Raw genomic sequence first — 26,828 nt, 5'->3', positions numbered from 1 at the left:
TTCAAATGATGATGACAACTACAGTTGGACCTCAATATAACAAATCAGAAGGAAACAAGTTAAAATTCGTTATATCAAGTAATTCGTTAAACTGAGGTTTGTTATATTGAGGTGATATTGGTCTAAAATTTGTTATATCGAGGTTTCACTGTAGTTTTATTCACCTCAATATTACGTACTCATCTTGTTTCAGCGAACAACTTCTACTTATAAATGAGAACACATTTTTATCAAATCTATGTACCGGGTTTTTCACCATAATTTGACCCCCCCCCCCCCTTTAACTTTGTTACTGAAAGAGGTACAAAAAAATGTTTCCTACAAAAGTTTCACGAAATCGACTAGTGTTTTTGAAAATGATTTCACAAAACCAAATATATACAGAGTGGGCAACATATTGATAGCAACTTCATTTTTTCAAATGGAACACCCTGTATATTTTTCTATATTTGACTAGCTCTTTATCCCCTGATTTCGAATATATAACATATGTTTGGCTTATCTCTCTTATTCTGAGTACCACAGAGTTTCAAATTCTAAGAACCACCTGGCAAAAGTAATCAATTTTCAAGTGGAAGGCTGCGATAACTCAAAATGCCCTTTTCGAGTTATCTCGTTGGCAACGATATGACATACGTTTTTCACTAAATTGGAATTGGATCATTTGGATGCAACTCCATATATTCTCTCCTTGTAGCTTTCTTATTTTATTGTTCTCCACATAAAGCGAAAATATTTCAAATTTTTCCGCTTCTGTGTAGTGCATATGCGATGAATAATTTTATTCAATGACAAACGTATGTTATATATCGTAGCCAACGAGATAACTCAAAAAAGGGCATTTTGAATATCGCAGCCTTCCAATTGAAAACAATTACTTAGCTTGCCAGGTGGTTCTTAGAATTTGAAACTCTTTGGAACACAGAATAAGAGAGATAGGCCAAACATATGTTATATATTCGAAATCAGGGGAAAAATAGCTAGTCAAATATAGTAAAATATACAGGGTGTTCCATTTGAAACAATGAAGTTGCTATCAATATATTGCCCACTCTGTATATATTTTGTTTTGTGAAATCATTTTAAAAAACACTAGTCGATTTCGTGAAACTTTTGTGAAAAACATTTTTTTGTACCTCTTCTTGTAACAAAGTTGAAGGGGGGTCAAATTATGGTGAAAAACCCGGTACATATTTTCTATTTAAAAACAATGTGAAAAACAACATTTTTTTCCTATGATTAATAATAATAATAATAACATTTCTTTATTACCCAACAGGAATATCTCAATTACAGGGTAAAAATAATAAACAATATACAGTGCAGAATACACAAAAATAATTCAACACATCAACATGATGCATTACCCACTTGAAAATTCACTTCCCGAAACTCAACCAAAAACATTAACTCTTAAGAAGGCCCTACACTATCAAGCGGCTTGATCAAATGCTTGAGCAAATTGATTGTATCAAGCGTGATTGATAGTGTAGAAGCACATTTGACGCTTGAAGCAAGCGTTGACGGTGATTGATAGAAAATTTGAATGACTCAAGCGGTTGATCAAGCGGCTTGATAGTGTAGGGCAATTTTCGTCAAGCATTGAGTCAGTCACTCTTTGGAAATCATGGCGTCAACATCCTGTAGTCCTCTGGCTCCGAATCACACAGGAAATTTAGGAGATGTTCATGAGTGAAGCGGTTTCTCATTTTGTACCACTACTTAGACCACCTTCTTTTTCTGCTTCACGGCAACCAATGTTGTGATTAGGAAGGCCAAATCTGAATTCGACACCATTGTAACGCAGAAAAGCGAAAGCACGATCGCAAAATCCACTGTTCCACTTCTCTGCTTCAACTGACAAGAGAGTTTTGATCAAAAGATTGAAGTGTTGATTGAAGCATGCTTGAAGTTCCCATCAATCGGAGGTTCAAGAATTTGATCAAGCCGCTTGATAGTGTAGGGCCTCCTTTAGTTTATTAGCACTTTTACAAATACGGTTAACTGGAGATCGTTCAGAAATATTAGTCCGAGCCGTAGGTAAATAGAAAACTGGTGTCGACCTCGCTGCTAGTCTCGGCACATTGAAAGACATCTTGGACAGAAGATATGGTGAGTCTATCCTGTTGGCTAACAATCCACGGGCAAACCTGGCACATTGTTCTTCATGTCTATCAAGTAACGAGGATATCCTCAACTCCTCCATAACATCAGAAAGGTCTGCACCACGCTCAGGATACCGCCCTGTTCTCTTGAACAACACGTATTTCAAAAATCTCCTATGAACACGCTCCAATCGCGACAGATGACAGTCATAAATAGGGAACCACACCAAGTAAGCATACTCCAATTTACTGACAACCAGCGCGAAATAGAAATTCCTCAATATCGACCAATCCCCGAACTCACTGCTGCATCTAAAAACAAAGCCTAAAGCTCGACAAGATAAGCTATTATCCTAAGCTCGACTAGCTGATGCACAAAGCTGATCTATATGCGGAATAAACCTGAATGAGGAATCAAATAAAACTCCGAGGTCACATATTTCATCTTTATTGCTGAGAAATCTCTCAGCAATATGATAGCCATACGATAAAGGAGTTGACTTTCTAGTGTATGTGACCTTGAAACATTTGTCCATATTTAACACAAGCCTGTTGCATAAGCACCAACCATGAACATATTCCAAGCACGACTGGAGAAACAGCAAATCAGCCACATCACGGATTCTCAAGTAGAGCTTGAAGTCGTCTGCGAAAGCCAATGCTGGACATTAAGTGAGGGGAGAAGATCATTGATGTATATAACAAACAACAATGGCCCCAAATTTGATCCCTGGGGAACGCCACATGAAAGATCATACTCAAACGATTTGAAGCCATTGTAAAAAACATAATTCATTCTTCTCCTGAGATACGATCGTAGAAGCCTCACATATGCTGGACTGAAACCCAGTGATGTTAATTTCCTCAGCAGAATATTATGGTCAACAGTATCAAACGCTCTAGATAGGTCAGTGTAGATAACATCAATTTGACCACCCTCGTCCAAGCACTCCGTGATGTATTGTGAAATTGTTGCCAGGTTAGTTACGGTAGATCTTCCTCGAATGAATCCGTACTGTTGTGTGGAAAAATATGAATGAACACTAAAATATATATCCTTGTATAACACCTCCTCGTACACCTCCGTACTGTTGTGTGGAAAAATATGAATGAACACTAAAATATATGTCCTTGTATAACACATCCTCGTACACCTTCGCAAAATTTGACAGGATAGATATTGGCCTGTAGTTATGGACATGTGCATTATTCCCCTTCTTGAAAATCGGAACCACACGTGCTCTCTTCCATTGAGAAGGAAAAATGCAATTCTTCAGACTGAAGTTGATAATGATAGTCAACGGTTTAGCAAGAACAGCACTGTAATTTCTTAAGAAAAGCGATGGGATACCGTCATCTCCAGATGTTGTTTTGTTGGGAAAATTGGACATAATTGATTTTATCTCATCTTCAGAGATTTCAGGTACAATTACAGGAGGATACTGATCAGCAGAGGTGTACCGAATATTCTCCGGTTCATCTGCAGCTTCAAGGTTCAATTCGGAAAAATGTTCAGCAAAAATATTAACAACTGCCTGAGGATCATCATGGGGTTCTTCATCGACATACATCACTCCTGGTATTCTAGATCAATTCTTCTTCTGGTTGATAAATTTCCAGAAAATTTTCGGATCCAACTTCATCTTTTCCATGATGGATGTGACATAATCATCATAAGCCGTAGAAATCTCAGACTTGATCAATGCTCTTAGTCGTACAAACTGTCCACGACAATTTTGATTTCGAGTCCGCAGCCATTTTGAACGATAAAAATTTTTTAAGCGGATGTTACGCTTGATGGACGCAGTAAACCACACAGGAAAAAGGTTATTGGCAGGAGTGTATTTTTTCTTTGGAACATGATCTTCAATCATTTGAAAGAGCTTTTCATAGAAGAAGTCCAGCGCATCATCTACATGATCAAAACTCTTCAGTTCGTCCCAATTGAAACTATCAATAGATCAAAGTAAGCTTTCCATGTCCGCTCTCTTGAAGTTATAGAATACATTATTCGCTATTGGAAAATTTGCCTGACGTTTGTAGGAGTTCTTTAGCATTATATTTAGAGCAGGGTGGTATGGATCTTCACGAACGAATGGCAGATCAGAGCGGTCAACAAAGACATCGATATCATCATCACAGGCAAATACTAAATCCAAGATTCTATTATTATTATTCAACACTGAATTATGCTGACTAAATCCAAGGAGATTGCAGAAATCGCGTAGCTCCACCGCTCTTGGACAGCTCGAGGAACCGTCACCAAAATTAGGAATATTAAAATCCCCCAACATTAAAACTGTTTTATTCAAAAAACTCTGCTCTAGGGCAGACGTGAAGACTTCAAGCTGAAAAGCAGGTACATCAGGTGGAATGTATACAAGACAAATAATGAAGGGAAAAGGTTTGGTGCAGCTGCAAAGTACGACACCTATAAGAGGAACTAAATCCCTCAGGAACGTATTATCCAGAACCCTGTAGCTAATGCTATCAGAAAATGCAACGAAAACACCACCACCGCGAGATCTACGAACATCATGAAACCGTCTGTCACAACGAATTATGGTATAACCCGACGGTACAACTTCCCCATCAAAAACAGACTCACCAAGCCATGTCTCGCTCACACAAACTATATCATAATTGAAATCACATACTGATTTAAAAAACTGTGTTAACTTAGTATTGAGTCCTCTAGCATTCTGATATAGTACAACGAAACACACAACTAAGAACTAAATCCGACAGCCATATCATCCATATCAAACCTGTTGGTATAAACTAGTTTTCTGAATTAGATTGAATTATTGTCGGTAACCCATTAAAGTATTTTATTCGCAGATTCATCTCACCGTCACTCAAGCGTCGTTCCAGCTCCATTTTGACACTTTTATAAACGGACACTTGCTGTGGTGTTCTATCAGGAGAGAGCGACAGCTGCTTGAACTTACCACTGGATTTAAGCTTTTTAAACTTACGGAGAATGACGGGAACACATTCGGATGATGACAGACGCATCCTTATTGGACAAGAACTTTTTTCTCCTGTGGGGTCAAACTTTCCAAGCCTTATTGGTTTCACATCATGGTCCGCAATCTCACACTCATGTAATATAGCCTGAACCAGAACTGCATCCTCGCGAATCTGATCCTGCCTCGTATTGCCAGCATCAACACCGCGATGAATAATTATGTTGCAAGAACGTTTAGATCTTTCTAGCATCTCGGCGATCATTTGCTCATTGGCCATCACCTGGTTGTACGAATCGGGAGCAGGAGCAACCACAAATGGTTTATCAACTCAATAATCAAAATTAAATGCAGTGAAATGTTTAAAGGAGGTATCAAGGTGGGTTCATAAATTATGTAGGTTATTTAATGTTATTTTCAAAGATTAGCACAACAAAAGTCACGATTTAAAGGTAAAAAATCAACAATGTGGTTATGGTAGCTTGATCTTGATTTGGTTTATCTTCATTAGAAAAAAGTGTGTGATTGATTTAAACTTATATTTGAATTTTAAAATTGTAGCCAATGTGCTTGGGGTATCCAGAATTTATTAGCTATGTCTAATTTTTTCATCTTAGGATTATTGTCAACATAATTAATGACAAGCGCGGTCCCAGGGGGGGAAGTCAAGGGGCTCATGACCTCCCCCCCATCCAAAATGGAACCACCTAACACTTAATATACGTTTCAAGCAGACAATGTATGAAATGGTCCCATCAAAAAACTTGAAGCCCATAACGGCGACCGCCTCCCCCAAAATTTAAGGCTGAGACCGCCCTTGATTAATGATGTTTCGCTATTCTACGACTGATAAAGAACACCTTTTACGTTTCTCAGCCACTGCAACTAGACGTACAGTACTGTTCACTTTTCTTGTCATCAAACGAATTTGACTATTTACCAAAAAAACGTGTCGAAGCCTGCCGTGACTGAATCACATACTATGGGATGAAGGGTCATATTGGTGAGAACCTTAGATTCTTAGATGTTCTAAGGTGGAAACCAGGAGGGTGAAATCTGAAAAATCGGAATTTGACATTGTTCATGATGCCCTATGCAGCTAAAATATTTTCGAAGCTCCGACACTTCCGGTTATACAAGAAATGAAAAAAATATCTAAAAAAAAACTTTTTTTCATTTTATGTCTCAAATATTATCGAGATTTCTATTCTCAATTACTCCTTACTAAAATTTTTGCGTTGATCCTCATAGTTTTCAAAATATTAAGAAAAAACCAAAAAAAGATAGAATTTCCATAGTCATTATTGCCTGAATTCTTTTTACTGTGAATATACTCGATTCACTTTCTCAAACTAGAATGATGTAGGAATATCATGCATATCTTGAACTTGAAAAATATCATCACAAGGTGTTTCTAATATTGTGCCAAAAATTGTGAACAAAATTTGATCATATCTTTCGATTTTCAAATTAGAACGCTATTTTTTTATGATTGCGTTGGATTCTAAGGAGAAAAATAAGCGTAGTGTCCAAACATGATTATACTCCCAAATTCAATAATTCAAGAGTTATTCGAGATTTTATGAATTTATATACAGAGTGGCCACTTTTTTAATGGGATTGTATTGGTAACTTTCAAACCATAAGAGTTAGAAGGTCGGTCAAATGGAGAACAAGTTGCATGCATAGAAGCATTATCAAGTAGTTCAAACATTCGAGATTATCAGGGCCGGTTATTGAGATATCATAAGAAAAGTAAATTCTGTCATTCTGATTTTTCTTTTTTTCCCACTTTATTTCAAATATTATCAAAAAATGTTACAAGAATTTTTTATTCGACAGTATATTATCCGCAATTTGAATCAGATTCCGTATCCAACGTTTCGTACTCTCTGGGCCACCCTCAACCTCATTTTTTTCAATACGGACCTGCATATTTTATGACACTTTTCAAAATAACTTTTAACGCTGAATTCAACGATATATCATACAATGTCATTCAAAGTTGATTTTCAGGTGATTTTGACCCTTATCCAATTTTTATTGGGTCGGATCTGTATTACATTTAGGTACCTTTAGTTTAATTAACAACAAGCAATACATTTCGATAAGAGAATCAACTTACCTATCTTGAACTAAATGGAACATATGAGAATAAAAGCAAGAAAGCATTAATAATTATTTACATATTTCAGTTCATAATAATTAAACTAAAGTATCATCTAATGAAAAAAAAAAAATCACTATTGTTGGATTTGTCATTTGTTCCATTGAAACAAATTACAAAATCGAACTCTATTTTTGTTAGTGATGGTGTAGTATACCCCTTGTTTACCAGTGGACAATGGGCTTTATGCTGCAAACCGCCAAGTGTATTTTTAGGTTAAGATAACGTTCTATGTTCTTGACATATGCAAGTTGTTAGCAAGTAGACAGAACGTGAGGATTATACTTAGAATATAGATAGATTAAATTAATGTTCTAAGGGATTATATATTTAGTGTTCTGTGGTGAGGATACGCTAAAACGGACCAAATATTTGGACCCGATCGATGATTCGGGTATCTTCGTGAATCTGCTGCGTCGTACATCCTCGAGTTCCCGAGCACTGCAACCAGGGGGGTGAAACCGCTAGTGTTCCTCCTAAACCTAAAATAAATACTAATAATATTCCAACAATTTCAATGAATTGTCATACCTTAATATTCCAATTTTCCCGCCATATAACACTTAGTGATGGCGGACAAAATATCGGCCATATTGTTGCCTTGATTTAGCACGGCGTTAGCACCACAGAATACTAAATATATAAGAAGTGCTAACGCCGTGTTAAATCAAGGCAACAATATGGCCGATACTTTGTCCGCCATCACTAAGTGTTATATGGCGGGAAAATTTGAATATGAAGGTATGACAATTCATTGAAATTGTTGGAATATTATTAGTATTTATTTTAGGTTATGTTGTTATAATTTCGAATTAAAACAGAAAAATATCATTGAAAAGTTTTATTTTACAAGGAAAATTTACATATTTGCTTAAAATAATAATTATTTATAAAAATCAATACATAATATACATAATATTTACACTATACCTGACTGAAAAAAAATACCTATTTATACCTACTTTATAAAATTATATGTGATGAACAACTGAATTGATACATTTCTGAAGCAATATTCAAATTTCTACACATACATGAAAGATAAAAATCTTCAGTTGGTTTAATCTATCTTCCTGCGTTACAGTGCTCATTTCGTAATTCACTTTAATTATCACAGGTCTTCTTTGCTACTTCATTTTCAGCTCATTTGGAGATTGTAGGTGGATATGAAAAAAAAAAGATTATAAATAGCGATCAATTAGAAGGTAATTCATTTTAATTTGATATGTTAATTCTGGATCACGTAGATGGTTATTGTTAGATGTTAGAAGAAGAGACAATTCAGTGATATATATTTTTCTATGGTTGACACTGTTGACAATTGACATAACAACAAGATGGAGGTTCAGTAATGTAATGACATAGCGTTGTAATAAGTCTTCAGTTTGTTAATAATAAATATCTTAAAATATTACTTTGCTTCCACAAAACATAAATCCTAACAGGTTATGGTGCCCAGACATACACGGCAAGTAAAAGTAATTAAGGAAGTTGTTCTTGTTCAAAAATAAAATCTTTGTGCTAACACGCGGAGACAAAATGGCTGGTTCTTAATACATGTCTGTTGAGAAACTAATAGGAAGGGACAACTACAGTGAGTGGAAATTTGCTATGAAAGCTCTTCTAGAATTAGATGATCTGTGGGATGTAGTCAGTGGTACAGAAACTGACGAAAAGAAGGACAAAAAGGCTCTGTCCAAAATAATACTTTCTGTCGACAAAATAAATTATTCCCACATCAAATCTGCCACAAAATCGAAGGAAGCTTGGACCAACCTCGAAAAAGCTTTCGAGGACTCGGGACTGACAAGAAGAGTAGGACTCCTGAGATCACTCATCAACACAAAATTGGAAGACTGCAAATCAACAGAAGAATATTGTGATAGAATAATATCAACTGCTCACAAACTGAATGAGATGAATTTCAAAGTGGAAAATGAATGGGTTGGAACTTTACTTTTGGCAGGTCTACCCGAAGAATATCGTCCGATGATAATGGGACTAGAAAGCAGTGGTACACAAATAAGTGGAGATTCCATCAAGGTAAAGCTATTGCAAGATGTAAAAACTCAACAAGATCCAAAGTCAGTGGATAGTAATCTGGCAATGTTCACTAAAGGTAATATAACTAAAAGTAATCCAAAGAAAAACGTTAAATGTTACAATTGTGGAAAGATGGGTCATTTTAAGACAGAGTGCCGTTCAAAGAAAAAGGTGGATAAGAAAACAAGCAAAAATGATTCCACAGCGTATGCAGCATTTCTAACGTCTGAAAACGTCAAAACAGATGTGTGGTATTTGGACTCTTGTGCATCAACACATATCACAGGAAACAGAAAATGGCTAAATGAAGCAACAAACATTAAAGCCAAGGTTAAAACTGCAAATAGTAATGATATGATTATCGAAGAAAAAGGAACTGCTTCAATTCAAGTGCATATAGACGGTAAACAAGAATCAATTGAGGTTAAAGAGGTTATGTATGCCCCCGAAGCTGCAGTAAATCTATTGTCCATACATAAAATTGTGGAAAAGGGACACAGAGTAGTATTCGATAGGAATGGTGCGAAAATCTTCAATCGCAATAACTATCTAATAGCAAGAGGTTTTGAGACAAATGGAATTTATCAATTGAACACAGTTCAATCAAACAGAGCATACTTCTGTACACAACCAGAGGAAAATTTGTGGCATCGCAGGTTAGGACATCTCAACCTAAGATCTATGAATTTGCTAACCAAAATGACAGTTGGAATGGATAAGGACTTCAAGGTGTCAACAACATCATGTTTGTCATGCATTGAAGGAAAACAAAGAAAACAGCCTTTCCAAACAAGTCAAACACAATCTACAAGGCCACTGGAATTAATACACAGTGATTTATGTGGACCCATGGAGACAATATCCATAGGTGGTAGCAGGTACTTTCTGACTTTCATTGACGATTATACGAGGTATGTACACATCTATTTCTTAGCAGAAAAGAGTCAAGTGATAGAAGCTTTCAAAGAATTCAAAAATTTAGTAGAGAACAAGACTGATAGCAAGATCAAAATTTTAAGAACAGATAATGGTACTGAATATGTCAATAAACAGATGAAACTAATTTTAACATCTTCAGGTATAGTTCACCAAACCACAGTGAGGTACAATCCTCAACAGAATGGGGTCAGTGAAAGGGCCAACAGAACTATTGTAGACAAGGCAAGAACCATGTTATCAGAAGCAAACTTAAATAAGAAGTATTGGGCTGAGGCAGTCGAAATTTCAGTTTATTTGATGAATCGTTCCCCAACAAAGGCTATTTCAGGGAAAACACCATATGAAGCCTGGTATAACAGGAGGCCAAACCTGGCACACCTTAGAATCTTTGGTTGTCAAGCAATGGCACATGTCCCGGATGAACTACGACAAAAATGGGATGCTAAATCAGAAAGACTCATATTTGTTGGTTATGGTGAAAACAAAAAGGGTTATAGGTTGCTCAACCCAAATACAAATAAGGTAATATACAGTAGAGATGTTGTATTTTTCGAGGATAAAATGGAACAATTAAAATCAGATGAAATAAAGGATGAATCCAACACATTTTTGTGGAAAATAAATCAAGATACAGCAACAATTGAAGAAAATTCAGTCCACGAAGAATCTGAGCAAGATGAACTAGAAACGACAGATGAACAAGGGGGTAGCTCATCAACAGGTGAAGAAGAAATTGTATCAAGTAGAGGGAGAAGAGTAAATAAACCCAAATATTTACAAGATTTTGAAATTTATGCTACTTATGATCACCTTATACTTTCAGATGATCCCCAGACATATAAAAAAGCAATTGTTGATGAAGAGTGGAGAAAATCAATTGAACAAGAATTGAAATCTCTAGAGAAGTTGCAAACATGGTCAACATGCGAATTGCCGGATGGTAAAGTAGCCATTGATACAAAATGGGTATTCAAAACCAAAGAAGATGGAACAAAGAAGGCTCGACTAGTTGCGAAGGGTTTCCAAATTCAAGAAGAGAATCCACATAACATATATGCACCTGTTACGAGGATGTCTACCGTAAGAATGTTATTAGCAAAGTCTTTACAAGAAAATTGGAATTTACGACAACTCGATATTCCAACAGCTTTTTTAAATGGTATGCTCACATCCGAAGTATACATTAAGACACCTAAAGGATTAGACATAGGGAAATCCAAAGTACTCAAACTAAACAGAGCTCTATATGGATTGAGGGAGAGTCCAAGATGTTGGAATAATCAATTCGACAAAATTATGAAGGACTTGGACTTTCAAAGATCAAATTTCGATTTTTGCATGTACTGCAAGAAGGATTGCTGGTTAATTGTATTCGTTGATGACCTAATTATAACCGGAAAAGATGTAGAAATTGAGAAGACAGTAAAATCTTTGAAGAGTTTATTGAATGCTAAGGATATGGGACAAGTTAAAAGATTTCTTGGAATGGAAATAACTAAAACAGCTGAAGAACTCATGATAATACAAAAAAATTACATTGAAAAACTTTTAAGCCATTTTAATATGATGGAATGCAAAGGTGTATCCACACCAATGGTTACAGGATTCAATATAGATCCTTCAAGTGCTCCTGATACAGAATCGACAAATTTTCCCTACAGAAAGTTAGTCGGATCTTTGATGTATTTAGCCTGTACATCAAGACCTGACATTATGTACTCAGTATCATATCTTAGTAGATATTTGGATAAGCCCAACAAAGAGTTGGTTACGGCTGGGAAAAGAATATTGAGATATTTGAAATCTACAGCAGACAAAGGACTTGTATACAAAAAGGGACCAGAAAAACTGGAAGCCTATTCGGATGCAGATTGGGCAGGTGATCGAAGTGATAGAAAGAGCACTAGTGGATCACTAATACTGTATGGGGGAAATCCAATCAGCTGGTTCTCCAAGAAGCAGACTTGCGTTGCACTTTCAACAGCAGAAGCTGAATACGTTGCAGCCGCAGCCAGTGCTCAAGAATTGGTTAACCTGAAGGGGTTCAGTGAAGTGAAGTGTGCGACATTGAAAATGGACAATCTGAGTGCGGTTTCAATGGCGCAAACTTACGAAAATTCAAAACGGGCTAAACACATAGACATTAAAGAACATTTCATTAAGGACTTGACTAATAAAGGGATAATCAAAATAGAATATGTGAACACAAATGATAACTTTGCAAATATTCTGACAAAACCCCTATGTAAAGAAAAATTTGTAAACATATGCAAATTGTTAAATATCATAGAATACTAGGTACGATTGTAAAACTTTTGTTGAGAAAAGTGTTTAAATCGAGGGGGAGTGTTAGAAGAAGAGACAATTCAGTGATATATATTTTTCTATGGTTGACACTGTTGACAATTGACATAACAACAAGATGGAGGTTCAGTAATGTAATGACATAGCGTTGTAATAAGTCTTCAGTTTGTTAATAATAAATATCTTAAAATATTACTTTGCTTCCACAAAACATAAACCCTAACAAGAATCATTAATATTTTCCATACAAGAAACATTTGGGGAAGTTCCACAATCATAGGGCTGATGATTATAAATTTGATACTTCAGTAAATGCCGAGGAACAGAATGGTTAGCACTTCTTATATATTTAGTATTCTGTGATCATGAATAGACAGTGACACTGACAATACATTTGCCTCTATTTGGGTATATTCGAATTTTTCAAGTGAAAAAGTGTTAAAGAGCAATTTTTATTGCTTAATTCAATAGACCTAATATCCATGGATAATATATGGATATTAGGTCTATGCTTAATTCATACAAATATATTGGTTAATGAGGAAGAACAAATTTTACCCGAATTCCTAAATTATCTGAAAAAGTAAGCAGAATTTGGCAGATTGTTTCTAAAGAAACTAATCATTACTTTCAAAACCAACAGAGAATAATGATGTGGCCTATTGTTAAAGAATAGGAGCAGGTATTCATACAAATATGGCGATAGAGAGCTTGAATAAATATCTGAAATCTGATAAAATAGAAGGAAAAGAAAATAAGGTATTATCCATAATTCTATTCTTGCAATTATCAAATTACATTACATTACAATTTAGAGTTGAAAAGCTATCAGATTTGTTGGAAGAAATAGTTGATGAGAAGATGTGGATGAAAATTATGAGAAATGAAAGACCTAACTCCAACAACTATCAATAAAAAATTTTTGTAGAATCTCACAAAAAAGCAGAAACACTTAGATATATCGTATTCAACACCATTAACTATACTTTCTTTTCAACCAGATTTATCGAAAAACACGTGAGTTACATCCACCACTTTCAGTCATCGAATGAAACATGGAAATTTCCCGTAACGGTCATTAACCGTTCCTTTACCACCAGGTGGACTAGTTGTCCTCTATGACTGTTTGTCTATAGGCCGCTAGTTCGTCTATTCACCGCTAGATGAACCAATTGTCCTCTATAATCTAGTTCATCTAGCTGCCGCTAGATGGACTAATCGATTTGTTGTAGGCATGTTTAAAAAAAGAGTTACACAGGGTGAACTCTAACACCCCCTCCCATGCCGACAAGGTAAAAGAGAGAAAATTCATTAAAATCTTTTTTATTTTTTTTTTCTTTTTTTTTAATCCGAATTTTCGCTTCAGAATACTATTTCGCTGCAAATCGAGTTGGTTCTTTATTTGAAAAGACATAAACCTTATAAGTTTCAGCTATAATAAAGTACAGTTTCATTTTGTTCTTAATAATTAATAATAATTCTAGAAACATAGTTTCAGATCGCTTCGAACAATCAATCAAGTATTAGCTTTCTAGAAACAGAGTTTCAGATAGCTTCGAACAATCAATCAAGTGGTATATTTCTAGTCATATTTTTCAGATCTTTCCGACCAATCAAACAAACAACAACAAACTAAAAATCAATCTACAAAAAAGCGAGTGTTTTTTTTTCCGGTCATACAGATCAAAAATTGTTTTCCCGAAATTTGTTGGTGATGTCGATAACCAGATACCGGTGAGGGATTCAGTGAGTTTCCTTGGTATTACTTTAGACAAGAGTCTGAGATGGGACATACATATTGATCAGCTTAGAAAAAGGCTGCATTCAGTCTCTTTTACTCTTTTCATGCTGAGAGATCAGGTTAACTTTCATGTCCTGAAAGTTCTATATTTTGCTAATTACCAATCTTTACTTTCTTACGGTATAATTTTCTGGGGATGCTCCATCCACTCTGATAACCTTTTCATTTGCCAAAAATGGACATTTAGATCTATGCTAAGACTCAACAATAGGCATTCTTGTCGTGGACTATTTAGAAAACATAATTTTCTCACTTTCTATGGACTATATTTATACAAAATACTTACATTTTTCCATAAAAATCAAAATTATTTTGTAGAATTCAAAAATGTTAATAATACAAGGCAAAGTGTTCCGTACTTTTTCCCTATTCATTCTTCTTCTTTACGTGAAAGGGGTACAGAATACATGGCAATCAAGTTATTTAATGTATTACCGAAACATCTACAGGTCATTTCTAATCACGGGACCTTTAAGAGAATAATTCAGGCTAATTGTGCAGTGTGAACCTTACTCAGTCGAGGAGTTCAGGGTTTATTGTTCTAAATAAGTCTTCTCATTATTATTATATTCTTTTTTCTTGTGACTCGTTTCATTTTTATTTGTGTAATATTTCAATATTTTGTACGAATAATCATTGAAATTAATAAACTTATTATTATTATTATTAATGGTAGCTTTCTAGAAACAGAGTTTCAGATCGCTTTGAATAATTAATCAAGTAGTAGCTTTCTCGAAACATAGTTTCAGATAGCTCGAATAGTCAATCAAGTGATAGCTTTCTCGAAACAGAGTTTCAGATAGCTCGAATAGTCAATCAAGTGGTAGCTTTCTCGAAACAGAGTTTCAGATATCTCGAATAGTAGCTTTCTCGAAACATAGTTTCAGATAGCTCGAATAATCAATCAAGTAGTAGCTTTCTCGAAACATAGTTTCAGATAGCTCGAATAATCAATCAAGTAGTAGCTTTCTCGAAACATAGTTTCAGATAGCTCGAATAATCAATCAAGTGGTAGCTTTCTCGAAACAGAGTTTCAGATAGCTCGAATAGTCAATCAAGTGGTAGCTTTCTCGAAACATAGTTTCAGATAGCTCGAATAATCAATCAAGTAGTAGCTTTCTCGAAACATAGTTTCAGATAGCTCGAATAATCAATCAAGTGGTAGCTTTCTCGAAACATAGTTTCAGATAGCTCGAATAATCAATCAAGTAGTAGCTTTCTCGAAACATAGTTTCAGATAGCTCGAATAATCAATCAAGTAGTAGCTTTCTCGAAACATAGTTTCAGATAGCTCGAATAATCAATCAAGTAGTAGCTTTCTCGAAACAGAGTTTCAGATAGCTCGAATAATCAATCAAGTAGTAGCTTTCTCGAAACAGAGTTTCAGATAGCTCGAATAATCAATCAAGTAGTAGCTTTCTCGAAACATAGTTTCAGATAGCTCGAATAATCAATCAAGTGGTAGCTTTCTCGAAACAGAGTTTCAGATAGCTCGAATAGTCAATCAAGTGGTAGCTTTCTCGAAACATAGTTTCAGATAGCTCGAATAATCAATCAAGTAGTAGCTTTCTCGAAACATAGTTTCAGATAGCTCGAATAATCAATCAAGTAGTAGCTTTCTCGAAACATAGTTTCAGATAGCTCGAATAGTCAATCAAGTGGTAGCTTTCTCGAAACAGAGTTTCAGATCGCTTCGAATACACAAACAAGTGGTAGATTTCCCGAAACATAGTTTCAGATAGCTCGAATAATCAATCAAGTAGTAGCTTTCTCGAAACATAGTTTCAGATAGCTCGAATAATCAATCAAGTAGTAGCTTTCTCGAAACATGGTTTCAGATAGCTCGAATAGTCAATCAAGTGGTAGCTTTCTCGAAACAGAGTTTCAGATCGCTTCGAATACACAAACAAGTGGTAGATTTCTCTGAAAAGACAACTTATAATTATTATTATTCCTATTTATCAATAAACTCACCTACTTACTTACTTATAAGTTTCAGCCCTAATAAAAAACAGTTTCATATTGCATCCAATAATATCTAGAATAGTTATGTTAACATTACTGATCAGAGAATAAAGATTATTATTTTATAAGGGTAATTTTGGGCAATGAAGTACATCAACATAAACAGTGCTTTAATGAAGTAAGTAAATTGCTCTTGTTAAAAGGGGTTTTGTTGTACAAATAAGTTGCGCATTGAGTAGCTAGGCCCCAAAAAGATAGTGAAAATCCTGAACTTACAAGTAAAGCTCGAATGCGTTCTTCTTAAGTGCGATTCAATCTTTCAATTGTACCATTATGTTCTGAGTATATGGTTCAGCTGTTTGTAATTCAATATTGTACTTATCAAGTATTAATGTAGTCACATTGCCTGTGAATTCTATTCCATTGTGACATCTTATAAGTTTAAATGAATATTTCTCAGAACACATTGATTTTAAAGTTCTTAAACTTTGCTCTAAACACTCAGGTACTTGTATTTTGGATTTTAATACAAAAGTTTGCAAAAAGCAAGTATAATTATCAAGAAAGGTTAGAATATATTTATTCTTGTTAACAAATGTGGCTGGTGTGATTAGACCAATTAAATCTGTGTGAATTATTTCACATGATCTATTTGACCCATTTCTGGCTTTGTTTATCGTTTTCCTAGTTAATTTCGATAGAGAGCATGTGGAGGATTTTTCCATTGCTTTTTTTTTTTTTTTTTGTAAATAAATTCCGTCATACCTGATGACACATTCGGTAATTTATTCAAGTACGTAGAGGAAATGTGAGCACACCTTTCATGCCACAATTCCCCCTCCGATTCTACTGTTCGAGTCACTATCATACATTATAAATCCTTCTCATACTCACTTTCTTTACATACCTATAACCTATAGCAGAGTTACCCTGGATAGGGACATACATTTTGAGTGTGGAAGTAGGTGCCACACTTCTCACCTTGGTTTTTTTTTTTCAATTCTATAGGTATCCATTTTTCTATTTCTTCTTTGGAGAATAAATCAGTCATGCTTATTCTTTTCTTGAAATCAATATTTCTTCTTTGGTTCTGATTTTCATTATGCTTCATTTCCTTCATTGGGGTTGTGTGTTCTCTTCCATGTTTAACTTTCTTCACTCTCATTTTTTCCTTTTTCGGATGCGAGTATTGAAGTTTCTCAGGTGTTCTGGCAAGCTTCTCATCATATTATAATAATTAGAATATAGATTTCCAGATTCATATCAATTCTCAATTTTAATTTTGCCAAGAATCTAGCAAGCAATAGATCTTCAAATACTGTTCCCAGTTTTCTGTATTCTTCGATACTGTTTTGAAATTCTGTCACGAATTTTATAGGACAGTCATAATTACGAAAATGCAACTTATTATAGTTTTCTTCAATAACAATAAATTCTTGATGTTTTTGACCAGAAAACATTTCTAGGATCTGTTTATATTTACTATTAGCAGATTTTACTTTTCAACAGACTTTTTGCAATCCCCTTAGATAGTGTTGATATTAAATATTGCATTGCTTGAGCATCATGAAGAAGTCTATTACCAAAAGGCATATTGTGAGACAAACTTCCATATTCTTCAGTTAGGAAATCTAGTAGATTCAATGAACGAAGTCCCAGTTAAAGTCTAACCCTTCATTGGCAAGAGTTTCATCTACTTGCTGTTTGATTAAAGTAGCCAAATCTGTATTATTCACTGCCTCTTCTTGGTGTGGAGATGTAACCATCCAATCAAGGTCTTCAATTTGAGCTTCTGTATTGATGGGAACGTCATATTCTTGGTTGTTATCCATTTTATTATATGGGATTTATTTCAATTATTTCACAATGATATCGACAAAAATACTGTTGTCAAAAATTAAGAGTTATTCGCTCTGCTACCAACTTAGATATCTCGTATTCAACACCATTAACTATACTTTCTTTTCAACCAGATTTATCGAAAAACACGTGAGTTACATCCACCACTTTCAGTCATCGAATGAAACATGGAAATTTCCCGTAACGGTCATTAACCGTTACCACCAGGTGGACTAGTTGTCCTCTATGACTGTTTGTCTATAGGCCGCTAGAAGGACTGATCGTCCTTCATACGCTAGTTCGTCTATTCACCGCTAGATGAACCAATTGTCCTCTATAATCTAGTTCATCTAGCTGCCGCTAGATGGACTAATCGATTTGTTGTAGGCATGTTTAAAAAAAGAGTTACACAGGGTGAACTCTAACAGAAACAATTAAAGACTTAATAGAGGAGGTCTGTATATGATTATAAATATTATAATACACAATTTATATCATCATGTGATCCAGATTGTGGTTTAGGATATTGTAGTCATTGTTAAACATGCTAGCACAAATATAAATGTGAGTGTTCCACTAATAGCATCAAAGTTATATTGTGCAAGCATTTGCATGCTGTTACTATGTTCGGACAAAGAATAAATTCTGTTTAAGATGACGACAACAATTTAGAAATCAATGAGCCATCAACAAGTTAACTATAATGAAGATGTGGGACATTTTATAGATGAAACCATGAAATTTCACATCTATAAGCAATGACACAGAAAATGTAAGTTAAAGCAAGCTCAATTCAAGTTTTTGAATAATTCATTATTTCAACTGTTTTAGGATTTGCTGAAATGTGTAAAACAATTGAAGACTCTCAATCCATAAGGAATGAGGAGATTATTTGCAACTATCAATGGAAAATTTTCCAAACATAAGATCAATAATAAGAACATTTAAGAAGTGAAAATTGAGAATCAAATCTATTTCCCAAGAAAAAAAATGAATAGTATGCATCTTCTATGAAAATGACTTTTCTATAAATTCATATTCTTTTTTCATTTTTAGCAGAGACTAACTGAACCACCATGTCACATATATGAGAGACGTACAATGTTCAAATGTGAATAGAAGAACCAGTCAATATCAAAATGAAATATGATATACATCCTTTACATAAATTAATGAATTTAATATATTATATATAATAATATAACATAATTATACAGGGTGTCCCGTAAAGACCACGTCAAACCGGGGGAGAATGTAGATCAAAGGATAGCCCACCTGCTATGACAAAATTCCCATTATAAAAGTCTTACCGTTTTCGAGATATTTATTTTTTTTTGAAAATAATCAATTTTTGCCACTTTCAATGGTTTTGCCCTTACGGTTGGTACAATTTTACATCTTTCTGGTTAATTTTTTCTGTAAAATATTGCTGAAGAATGATTTTAACGTTTACATTAAAAACATCCTCCGAAAATTTTAAAGGGGGGCTATGAGAAATATTTTTATTGGAAATTTTGGTAGTGTATTATTTTGTTCATGAAGTTTAGCCCATCGTAGTGGAAAAAAATGTACCGAGCTACTGCTGCACATTACACCAATAAATTGTCTATTTTATAGTGATTTCTTCAAAGAGGTATTACACAAGTCATTTGTTGTTCGAAGAAAAAAGATATGGCTGTTTTTATCCAAATGGGTACGTTTCTGACAAAATCAAGTTTGTCAATTCTGTTAAGAAATCTTCGATGTTGCATTACTTAGTGAACAATGGCAATTGTTTACGTGCGAAAATATTACTCGCATAATTATTCACCTCAACGAAATTCAATTTTGCCGGCAAATTTTGGAAAATATCATGCAGATCCAGATTTTTTTTAATAAGATCATTTGGAGCGACGAGTCTTTCTGTACCAAGGAACATGAATCTCCACAAGTTGCATAGCTGGAATATCATAAATCCACACGAGGTGAGAGAAGATAGATCACAATATAGATTCAAGATCAATTTATGGACTGGAATATTTAATGGTGCAAATTTGGGTGCGATCGAACTGCCGCCATCACTGAACACAAACAATTATTTGGAATTTTCAACCAACCAGCTGCCCATTTTATAGGAAGATGTGCCACTGGCGCTGCGACGTAGTCTGTGGTTTCAACATGATGGATGCCCAGCACATTACGGACTCGAAGTTATCACACATTTGAAAAGAACTTATCCCCACCGGTGGATTGGAAGAGAAGAAGAAATTCAGTGGCCTCCTCGTTCACCTGACCTAAATCCTATGGACTTTTATTATTGGGGCTGCCTAAAAGACAAAGTATACGCAACACCCATACATGATGAAGCCGAATTGAGAGAACGCATCCGCAATTCGGCTTCATCACGTATGGGTGTTGCGTATACTTTGTCTTTTAGGCAGCCCCAATATTAAAAGTCCAGAGGATTTAGGTCTTCATGTACCCATCCTTGGTACAGGAAGACTCGTCGCTTCAAATGATCTTATTAAAAAAATCTGGATCTGCATGATGTTTTCCAAAATTTGCCGGCAAAATTGAATTTCGTTGAGGTGAATAATTATGCGAGTAATATTTTCGCACGTAAGCAATTGCCATTGTTCACTAAGTAATGCAACATCGAAGATTTATTAACAGAATTGACAAACTTGATTTTGTCAGAAACGTACCTATTTGGATAAAAACAGCCATATCTTTTTTCTTCGAATAACAAATGACTTGTGTAATACCTCTTTGAAATCACTATAAAATAGACAATTTATTGGTGTAATGTGCAGCAGTAGCTCGGTACATTTTTTTTTCACTACGATGGGCTAAACTTCATGAACAAAATAATCCACTACCAAAATTTCCAATAAAAATATTTCTCATAGCCCCCCTTTAAAATTTTCGGAGGATGTTTTCAATGTAAACGTTAAAATCATTCTTCAGCAATATTTTACAGAAAAAATTAACCAGAAAGATGTAAAATTGTACCAACCGTTAAGGGCAAAACCATTGAAAGTGGCAAAAATTCATTATTTTCAAAAAAATAAATATCTCGAAAACGGTAAGACTTTTATAATGGGAATTTTGTCATAACAGGTGGGTTATCCTTTGATCTACATTCTCCCTCGGTTTGAATTGGTCTTTACGGGACACCCTGTATATAATTTTGAACAACTGTAAGTTTTCTTACAATAAACTACTTCCTGTATGGATTATACTATTTCATTTCCCATAATTTTATCAAAGTGAGTAATGTAGATTGAGAATAACTCAATGAAAGTGTATTCTTAACTGTATTGAACAGCCAAAATTCTCTATGCTGCAAAGAATTTGATACAGACTTTATTATATTTCCATTATATCCTAATCTGAAAATAAAATGACCTCATTAGCATTTTTAGTCATGGAGCATCTGCCCAGTAATATCGTTAAACTATTCAGTATATTATTATAGAGTGCAAAAAAACCTAAAAATTAACAATTTGGATTTCTTATTGAAAAAAAGAAATATTAAATTCATATTTATTATGATACAAGTGACAAAATTGGTCCTCCATTTTTTTTATTAATCATATACTTATTATTGTCCCGAGTGTTTACTTAACCATAATCACTGAATGATATTGCCCTATTCTGTATTGAAAACCCAAGAGAAATATTTTTTGAGATTCACGAGTGGTTTCTGAACAATCTATATATAATAATATAAGGGATGCTACAATCTGAAATGATCTTTTTCTTGCCCTGATCCTTCACATAACACATTGATTTAAATTTTGAAATTATTATCAAGGTGAAATGTCAAACTAATCCTAATATGAAATAAGCTAGTAGTACTTTTAAAAATGCATTTCTAGATGTTTTAATACAATTTCTTAAAGTTCAATCCATTATTACCAACAATAAATTAATTCACATAAAATAATTAACTCTCTAATGCCCAAATTTTTTTTTTCGATTTAAAAATTATTTTCGTTTGATTTCAACATAGTTTATATATAATCAACATCTTTTACCCGCAAAAAGTTAACTGATTTAGTTTTACACCTGATTAAGGTGTGGCCGCCTCAAGGCGGATCTGAGCATTTAGGACAAAATATTTGATCATATTTTCAGATGGAGGCAAGATTGAAATACAAATGTTTTATAGAGATTTTATTTCTGTAAAGATACATATGCTACTTATTTGGAATGGAACAATGAAAAACAATTTTTTGCAGCAGTGCAACATAAATTTATTTTGCATTTAGAACAGGCACACTGAGTTTCTGACTTCCACCCAGGTAATTTGCACTGACGCTTACCGGAACGATCAAGCCACTCAGGCCAATGATCAAATGCATCCAACCTTGTGTCATCAGTTGGTAAATACGTTTTTTTGGGTAATTTCTTAAAAACTTGAGGAGATGGCGAAGCTCTTGGACGACCAACACTTTTCTTCGTTATATCTTCCCTGAGATGCTTACAAAGTATTGCAGCTACCTCTTTCCTAAAAGAAGGTAGCTGTGGCTTCAATTCTTTTGGATATGTTCTATTTATTCTTCTATGTAGCAGGTATGCGTTAACCATAGCCATATCTATCAGGTCGAAAAATATTCGGTTAGTCCATTAATTAGTCTTCATTTTGATTCGGTAGCGCCCTATAAGACCATCCATCAAGTCTACACCACCCATATGGGCGTTATATTCGCGAATGATAGTTGGACAATCAACTTCTATCCTTTTCTTTTGCACTCTATCATATCGTGCGATTTTCTGTTCTACTTCAGTCTCATTATCTTTGATGAATTGTTTTATCCCCACATATGTTGATGCTAATCTCACACATTTATTATCTTTCCAAAGAGTAGTGGAAATATCGACACCCTGACAAGAAGCTACATATTCTTCAGAATATCCGCGTTTTTCTTTTTGGACTTGCTTGTCCGTAGATAATTTGCAATTGGCAATTCGATTCGTTCGAATTGTTCCCAAGGAAAATATGCCTCTGCTATACAAATAAATCATCAATGGTATTGCCGTATAATAATTATCGAAATAAAGTATATGCTGCTTATGATCTGGTATTATTTGTGACAGTCTTGATACCACATTGGATGCTGCTCCCAAATCTGGTACTCCACTTGGGACTTTATTATCACCTGCGCCAGAATACAACTCGAAGGCATATGAAAATCCGTAAGAGTCGCAAAGTACAAATAATTTCATGCCCCTCTTATGAGGTTTGGCTGGCATGTATTGCCGTAAATGGGATGCCATTTTAGTGGAACACATTTGTTGCCGTAAATGGGATGCCATTTTAGTGGAACACATTTGTTCATCAACACAGAGGCGTTGATTCATAGGCACTAACTGAAATCGTTTGTTGAAATAATCAACAATCGGTCGAAGTTTATATATCGCATCGAATCTAGGATCATCTTTTTTTGACGAAATTTCATCATTGTTGTTGAAATGAAGGAAGCGACGAATTTCTTCGAATCTATTTCTTGTCATAGTTTGACGTATGGGTTCGAAGGAATTTTCTGCCCAATATTCTCTAGTATTCGGGTATTTATTATACACTGACATGTGTAATAAAATACCCACAAATTTTCTGATCTCTGGCGCCGACGTTATAAATTTTGTCGAGATATTTACTATTGTAAATATGTACCAAAAGTTTAACAATGAAGAAAACCTCACTCATGTTATTCTATGATGCTAAGTTTAGGTCTATGATTTTGATTTAATTATAAAACTGCCAAATACTTTTACATTTTTTATTCAACCCAACTCAGCATGTGCTTCTTATTACAATTAACAAGTTCATCGAGAATTAAAGGTTAAGTTACAAAACCACAGAAAACTAACAGAAACATAACTTAAGAAAAGAAGAAAGAAATAGTTGACCTCACCTTCTAGTGAGATTGTATATATAATTATGTTTTTGAGATGGAAAACCTTGTTTTTAAAAAAAAACTTTATTTACAAGAAAAAGACGAAAGGTACAATCAAAACTATCTGTCATGAACTGATCTATTATTGACTTATCCGTTATGACTGACTAAAAAAACAATGCATCTGAGAATTTATAACATTACTTATCTCTAATGCAAAATGTGGCGTGATCCTAAGCGTCACACAAAGAATAGCTAAAATAGCAAAATTACATTGTAAGAACAAAGGATGTATTATAGTTACAATAGGCATTCATTCCACCCACATTATCCCGTGTTTGAGATTGATGAGTTAACAATAGTCTATCATGAAATATAAAGTAATAAATGAAGATTCGAAAATATGTCGTATGATCAGAATGGGGTCGTATTATGTAATTCCTCCCCTTCTTGGAAAAAGGTATCACCTTGCTGAGGTGTAGCTTTTAAAGATACATTTTTTCTGAAATATCTACAAGCAAAAGCAATAACAATAATAATTATAAGTATTGTCAAAATAAATGCAAATGTTATTCCAATAGGTTGAAGATTCCACTGCTCTAATTCTCCTAAAACGATGTCTGGAATATCTTCATTCTTGATAAGTTCTTCTTGAGAATCATTCTTGATAAAATGGGTCTGCTTGGGTAGAATAATATATTTTTCTTCATTTATGAAGGTTAGAGGAAAAATTTATTTTTGTGAATTACTTATAGTACATTTAGAATGCAACAGGGCCATTGGCGGAATAAAATAATGTTTAATTTGGTGAGGGCATTTCTCTATGACTTTTCTATTGTCTAGAGATAAAATATTTCCATCTTCTAATAATTTCAAATCTGAATAGGGAACTGATGTTGTTCTGGTACAATTTTCTTTATGGGTTTTCAAAACGTTGATGAGGCATCTTGGAGGTTTCTTCATGGATTCTTGATTACATAGGAAGTCCTTTTCAACTGGATGACATTCACTTGTCGACCATTGTAATATTTCTTCTTGAGATAGCAAATAGGAATCGGTGTAAGGAAGGGTTTCATTATTTTGTGATAGGAAGTAAAACTTATACAACTCGTATTCCTTTTCATAAATAGTTGGAATCGATATTAAGAACAATAACATCTTGTTTTTGAAAATAACTTTCGTATAACAAAGTTGATAATAATCCTTCAAATGATGAACAGGGATTATCGTAACATTTTTGATTAATTCAGAAAATTGATTGTAAGGCAGAATAGATTCGTGTAAAAGATGTAATCTAGCAAAACTGACTGCCGTTTGAATTTCATCAATAGTATTTTTAATATCTTTAATTTGAAATGTCATAAGATGCATTTGTTCGACTTCTTGGAGTGCAGGTACAATTTGTAATAATTTCAAATTTTCAGTTATTTTTTGAAATTTATCGTAATATTTGTTCTTTAAGTCATTAACTACAGTAGCAATATTCTTTTGATTCCTCATGAGTATTTTCTCATTTTTCTTTATGCCATCAAAATAATTCTTAAATAATTCCTCATCATCTGAATCTAAAGTTCCGAATAAAATCTTTGATATTTTTCCACCGAGATTAATAAGTCCTCTTTTTGTTTTTATATTTTCATTTAATAATTCTTCAAGGGCCTTGATATTCAATTCATTGGAATGTCGTAAATATTTAAAATTCGCTGTTTGTGCAAAACCTAGTGGTTCTTTTCTAATATTCTCAATTTCTTTCTGATATTCGCTAATTACTTTTTCAATCTTACTTAAATCAATATGATATATTAATTGGAAATTTCTATTTGTAATAAATGCTCTTCCAAGTTGTATAGGTAAAATATTGTTTTCAATAGGAATAATTTCTAAGGCAAATGATTCTATGATAATCTCAAGTAGTGTGAGTGTCACGATGAAATAATTCATTTTCAATCTGAAATAAAAATTAAAATTTACTTTTTCCGTTGTTTCAGAATTTTTTTATGATAAATATGTTTATTCTTATTATCTTGTATACGATGTGAATCAATTTCTTTCGCATCTATCTTTTTGAATGCAGGATCAAGTTTTCTTGTAATTGGAGCTTTGATATAGGTCGGGTTTTTGTTGAGAGGGTGATCTTCTTTCGCACGTCTCTTATAATTCGTTTTTTCTAAGCGATTTAATTGTTTATCTCGTTGTTTTTCTATTTGTTTCGTGATGTCATTCAAATTTTCAATATAATTTTCTACATAATTTTGAACTTGTTCGTTATGCGTACGTTCAATAGGTAATGAGTAATTTAAGTCTGCCTTAATAATTTGCATGGGGGTCATTTCTAAACTTGAGTGATTTGAATTATTATAGCTTAATAAAGCTCGAGCTAATTTATTTTGAAAAGTACTGTTTTTACCTTCAATAGTTCGTAATTGTTCTACAAGTGTTGAATGAAATCGTTCCACTAAAGCATTCGAATTTGGGTTGTAATTTGTAATGTAATGAATTTCGATTTTATGCACTTTACAAAGATCTTGTACTACATTATTTTTAAATTCAATTCCGTTGTCACATGTTATTCTATTAGGTATACCATAATGGCTGAAATAAATTATTAATTTGTCTACAATTTCTAATCCGTTCTTTTGAAGTAATGGATAACATTGTCCAAATCTAGAAAATGAATCTATTATACTTAAACAGTATGTTTGACCAAATCGTATTGTATCGCAATAAAGATGAGAAAAGGGTTTAGAACCAACAGGATTAGGTTTATATTGTAATTGAATTGGAGTTCTTTCATATTTGCTTTTCTGGCAATAT

The 26,828-nt window shown here is 34.0% G+C and overlaps 1 protein-coding gene and 2 long non-coding RNA genes across 3 annotated transcripts; 2 read left to right on the top strand and 1 right to left on the bottom strand.

Annotated features, from left to right (window-relative positions):
• The first annotated feature begins 13,026 nt into the window (after positions 1-13,026).
• LOC123672430 lies at positions 13,027-13,462 on the top strand. Its single transcript, XR_006746287.1, has 2 exons — positions 13,027-13,286; positions 13,343-13,462. It is a non-coding gene; the product is annotated as an uncharacterized LOC123672430 (long non-coding RNA).
• A 4,290-nt stretch (positions 13,463-17,752) lies between these two features.
• On the top strand, positions 17,753-19,367 carry LOC123672436. Its single transcript, XR_006746296.1, has 3 exons — positions 17,753-18,904; positions 18,964-19,129; positions 19,189-19,367. It is a non-coding gene; the product is annotated as an uncharacterized LOC123672436 (long non-coding RNA).
• A 3,376-nt stretch (positions 19,368-22,743) lies between these two features.
• LOC123673308 (piggyBac transposable element-derived protein 3-like) lies at positions 22,744-23,394 on the bottom strand. Its single transcript, XM_045607795.1, has one exon. It carries the CDS (start codon positions 23,392-23,394, stop codon positions 22,744-22,746), a length of 651 nt encoding a protein of 216 aa, XP_045463751.1.
• Positions 23,395-26,828: the final 3,434 nt, after the last annotated feature.

The sequence above is a fragment of the Harmonia axyridis genome, chromosome 2 (assembly GCF_914767665.1).
Source record: "Harmonia axyridis chromosome 2, icHarAxyr1.1, whole genome shotgun sequence".
Taxonomy (NCBI): Eukaryota; Metazoa; Arthropoda; class Insecta; order Coleoptera; family Coccinellidae; genus Harmonia; species Harmonia axyridis.
Note: the sequence above shows the minus strand (reverse complement) of the source record. Positions and strands in the feature narration are given on the sequence as shown.

Coding starts and splice junctions, on each gene's coding strand:
- LOC123673308 (XM_045607795.1), bottom strand. CDS start 23,394: ATGGCATCCCATTTACGGCAATACATGCCAGCCAAACCTCATAAGAGG.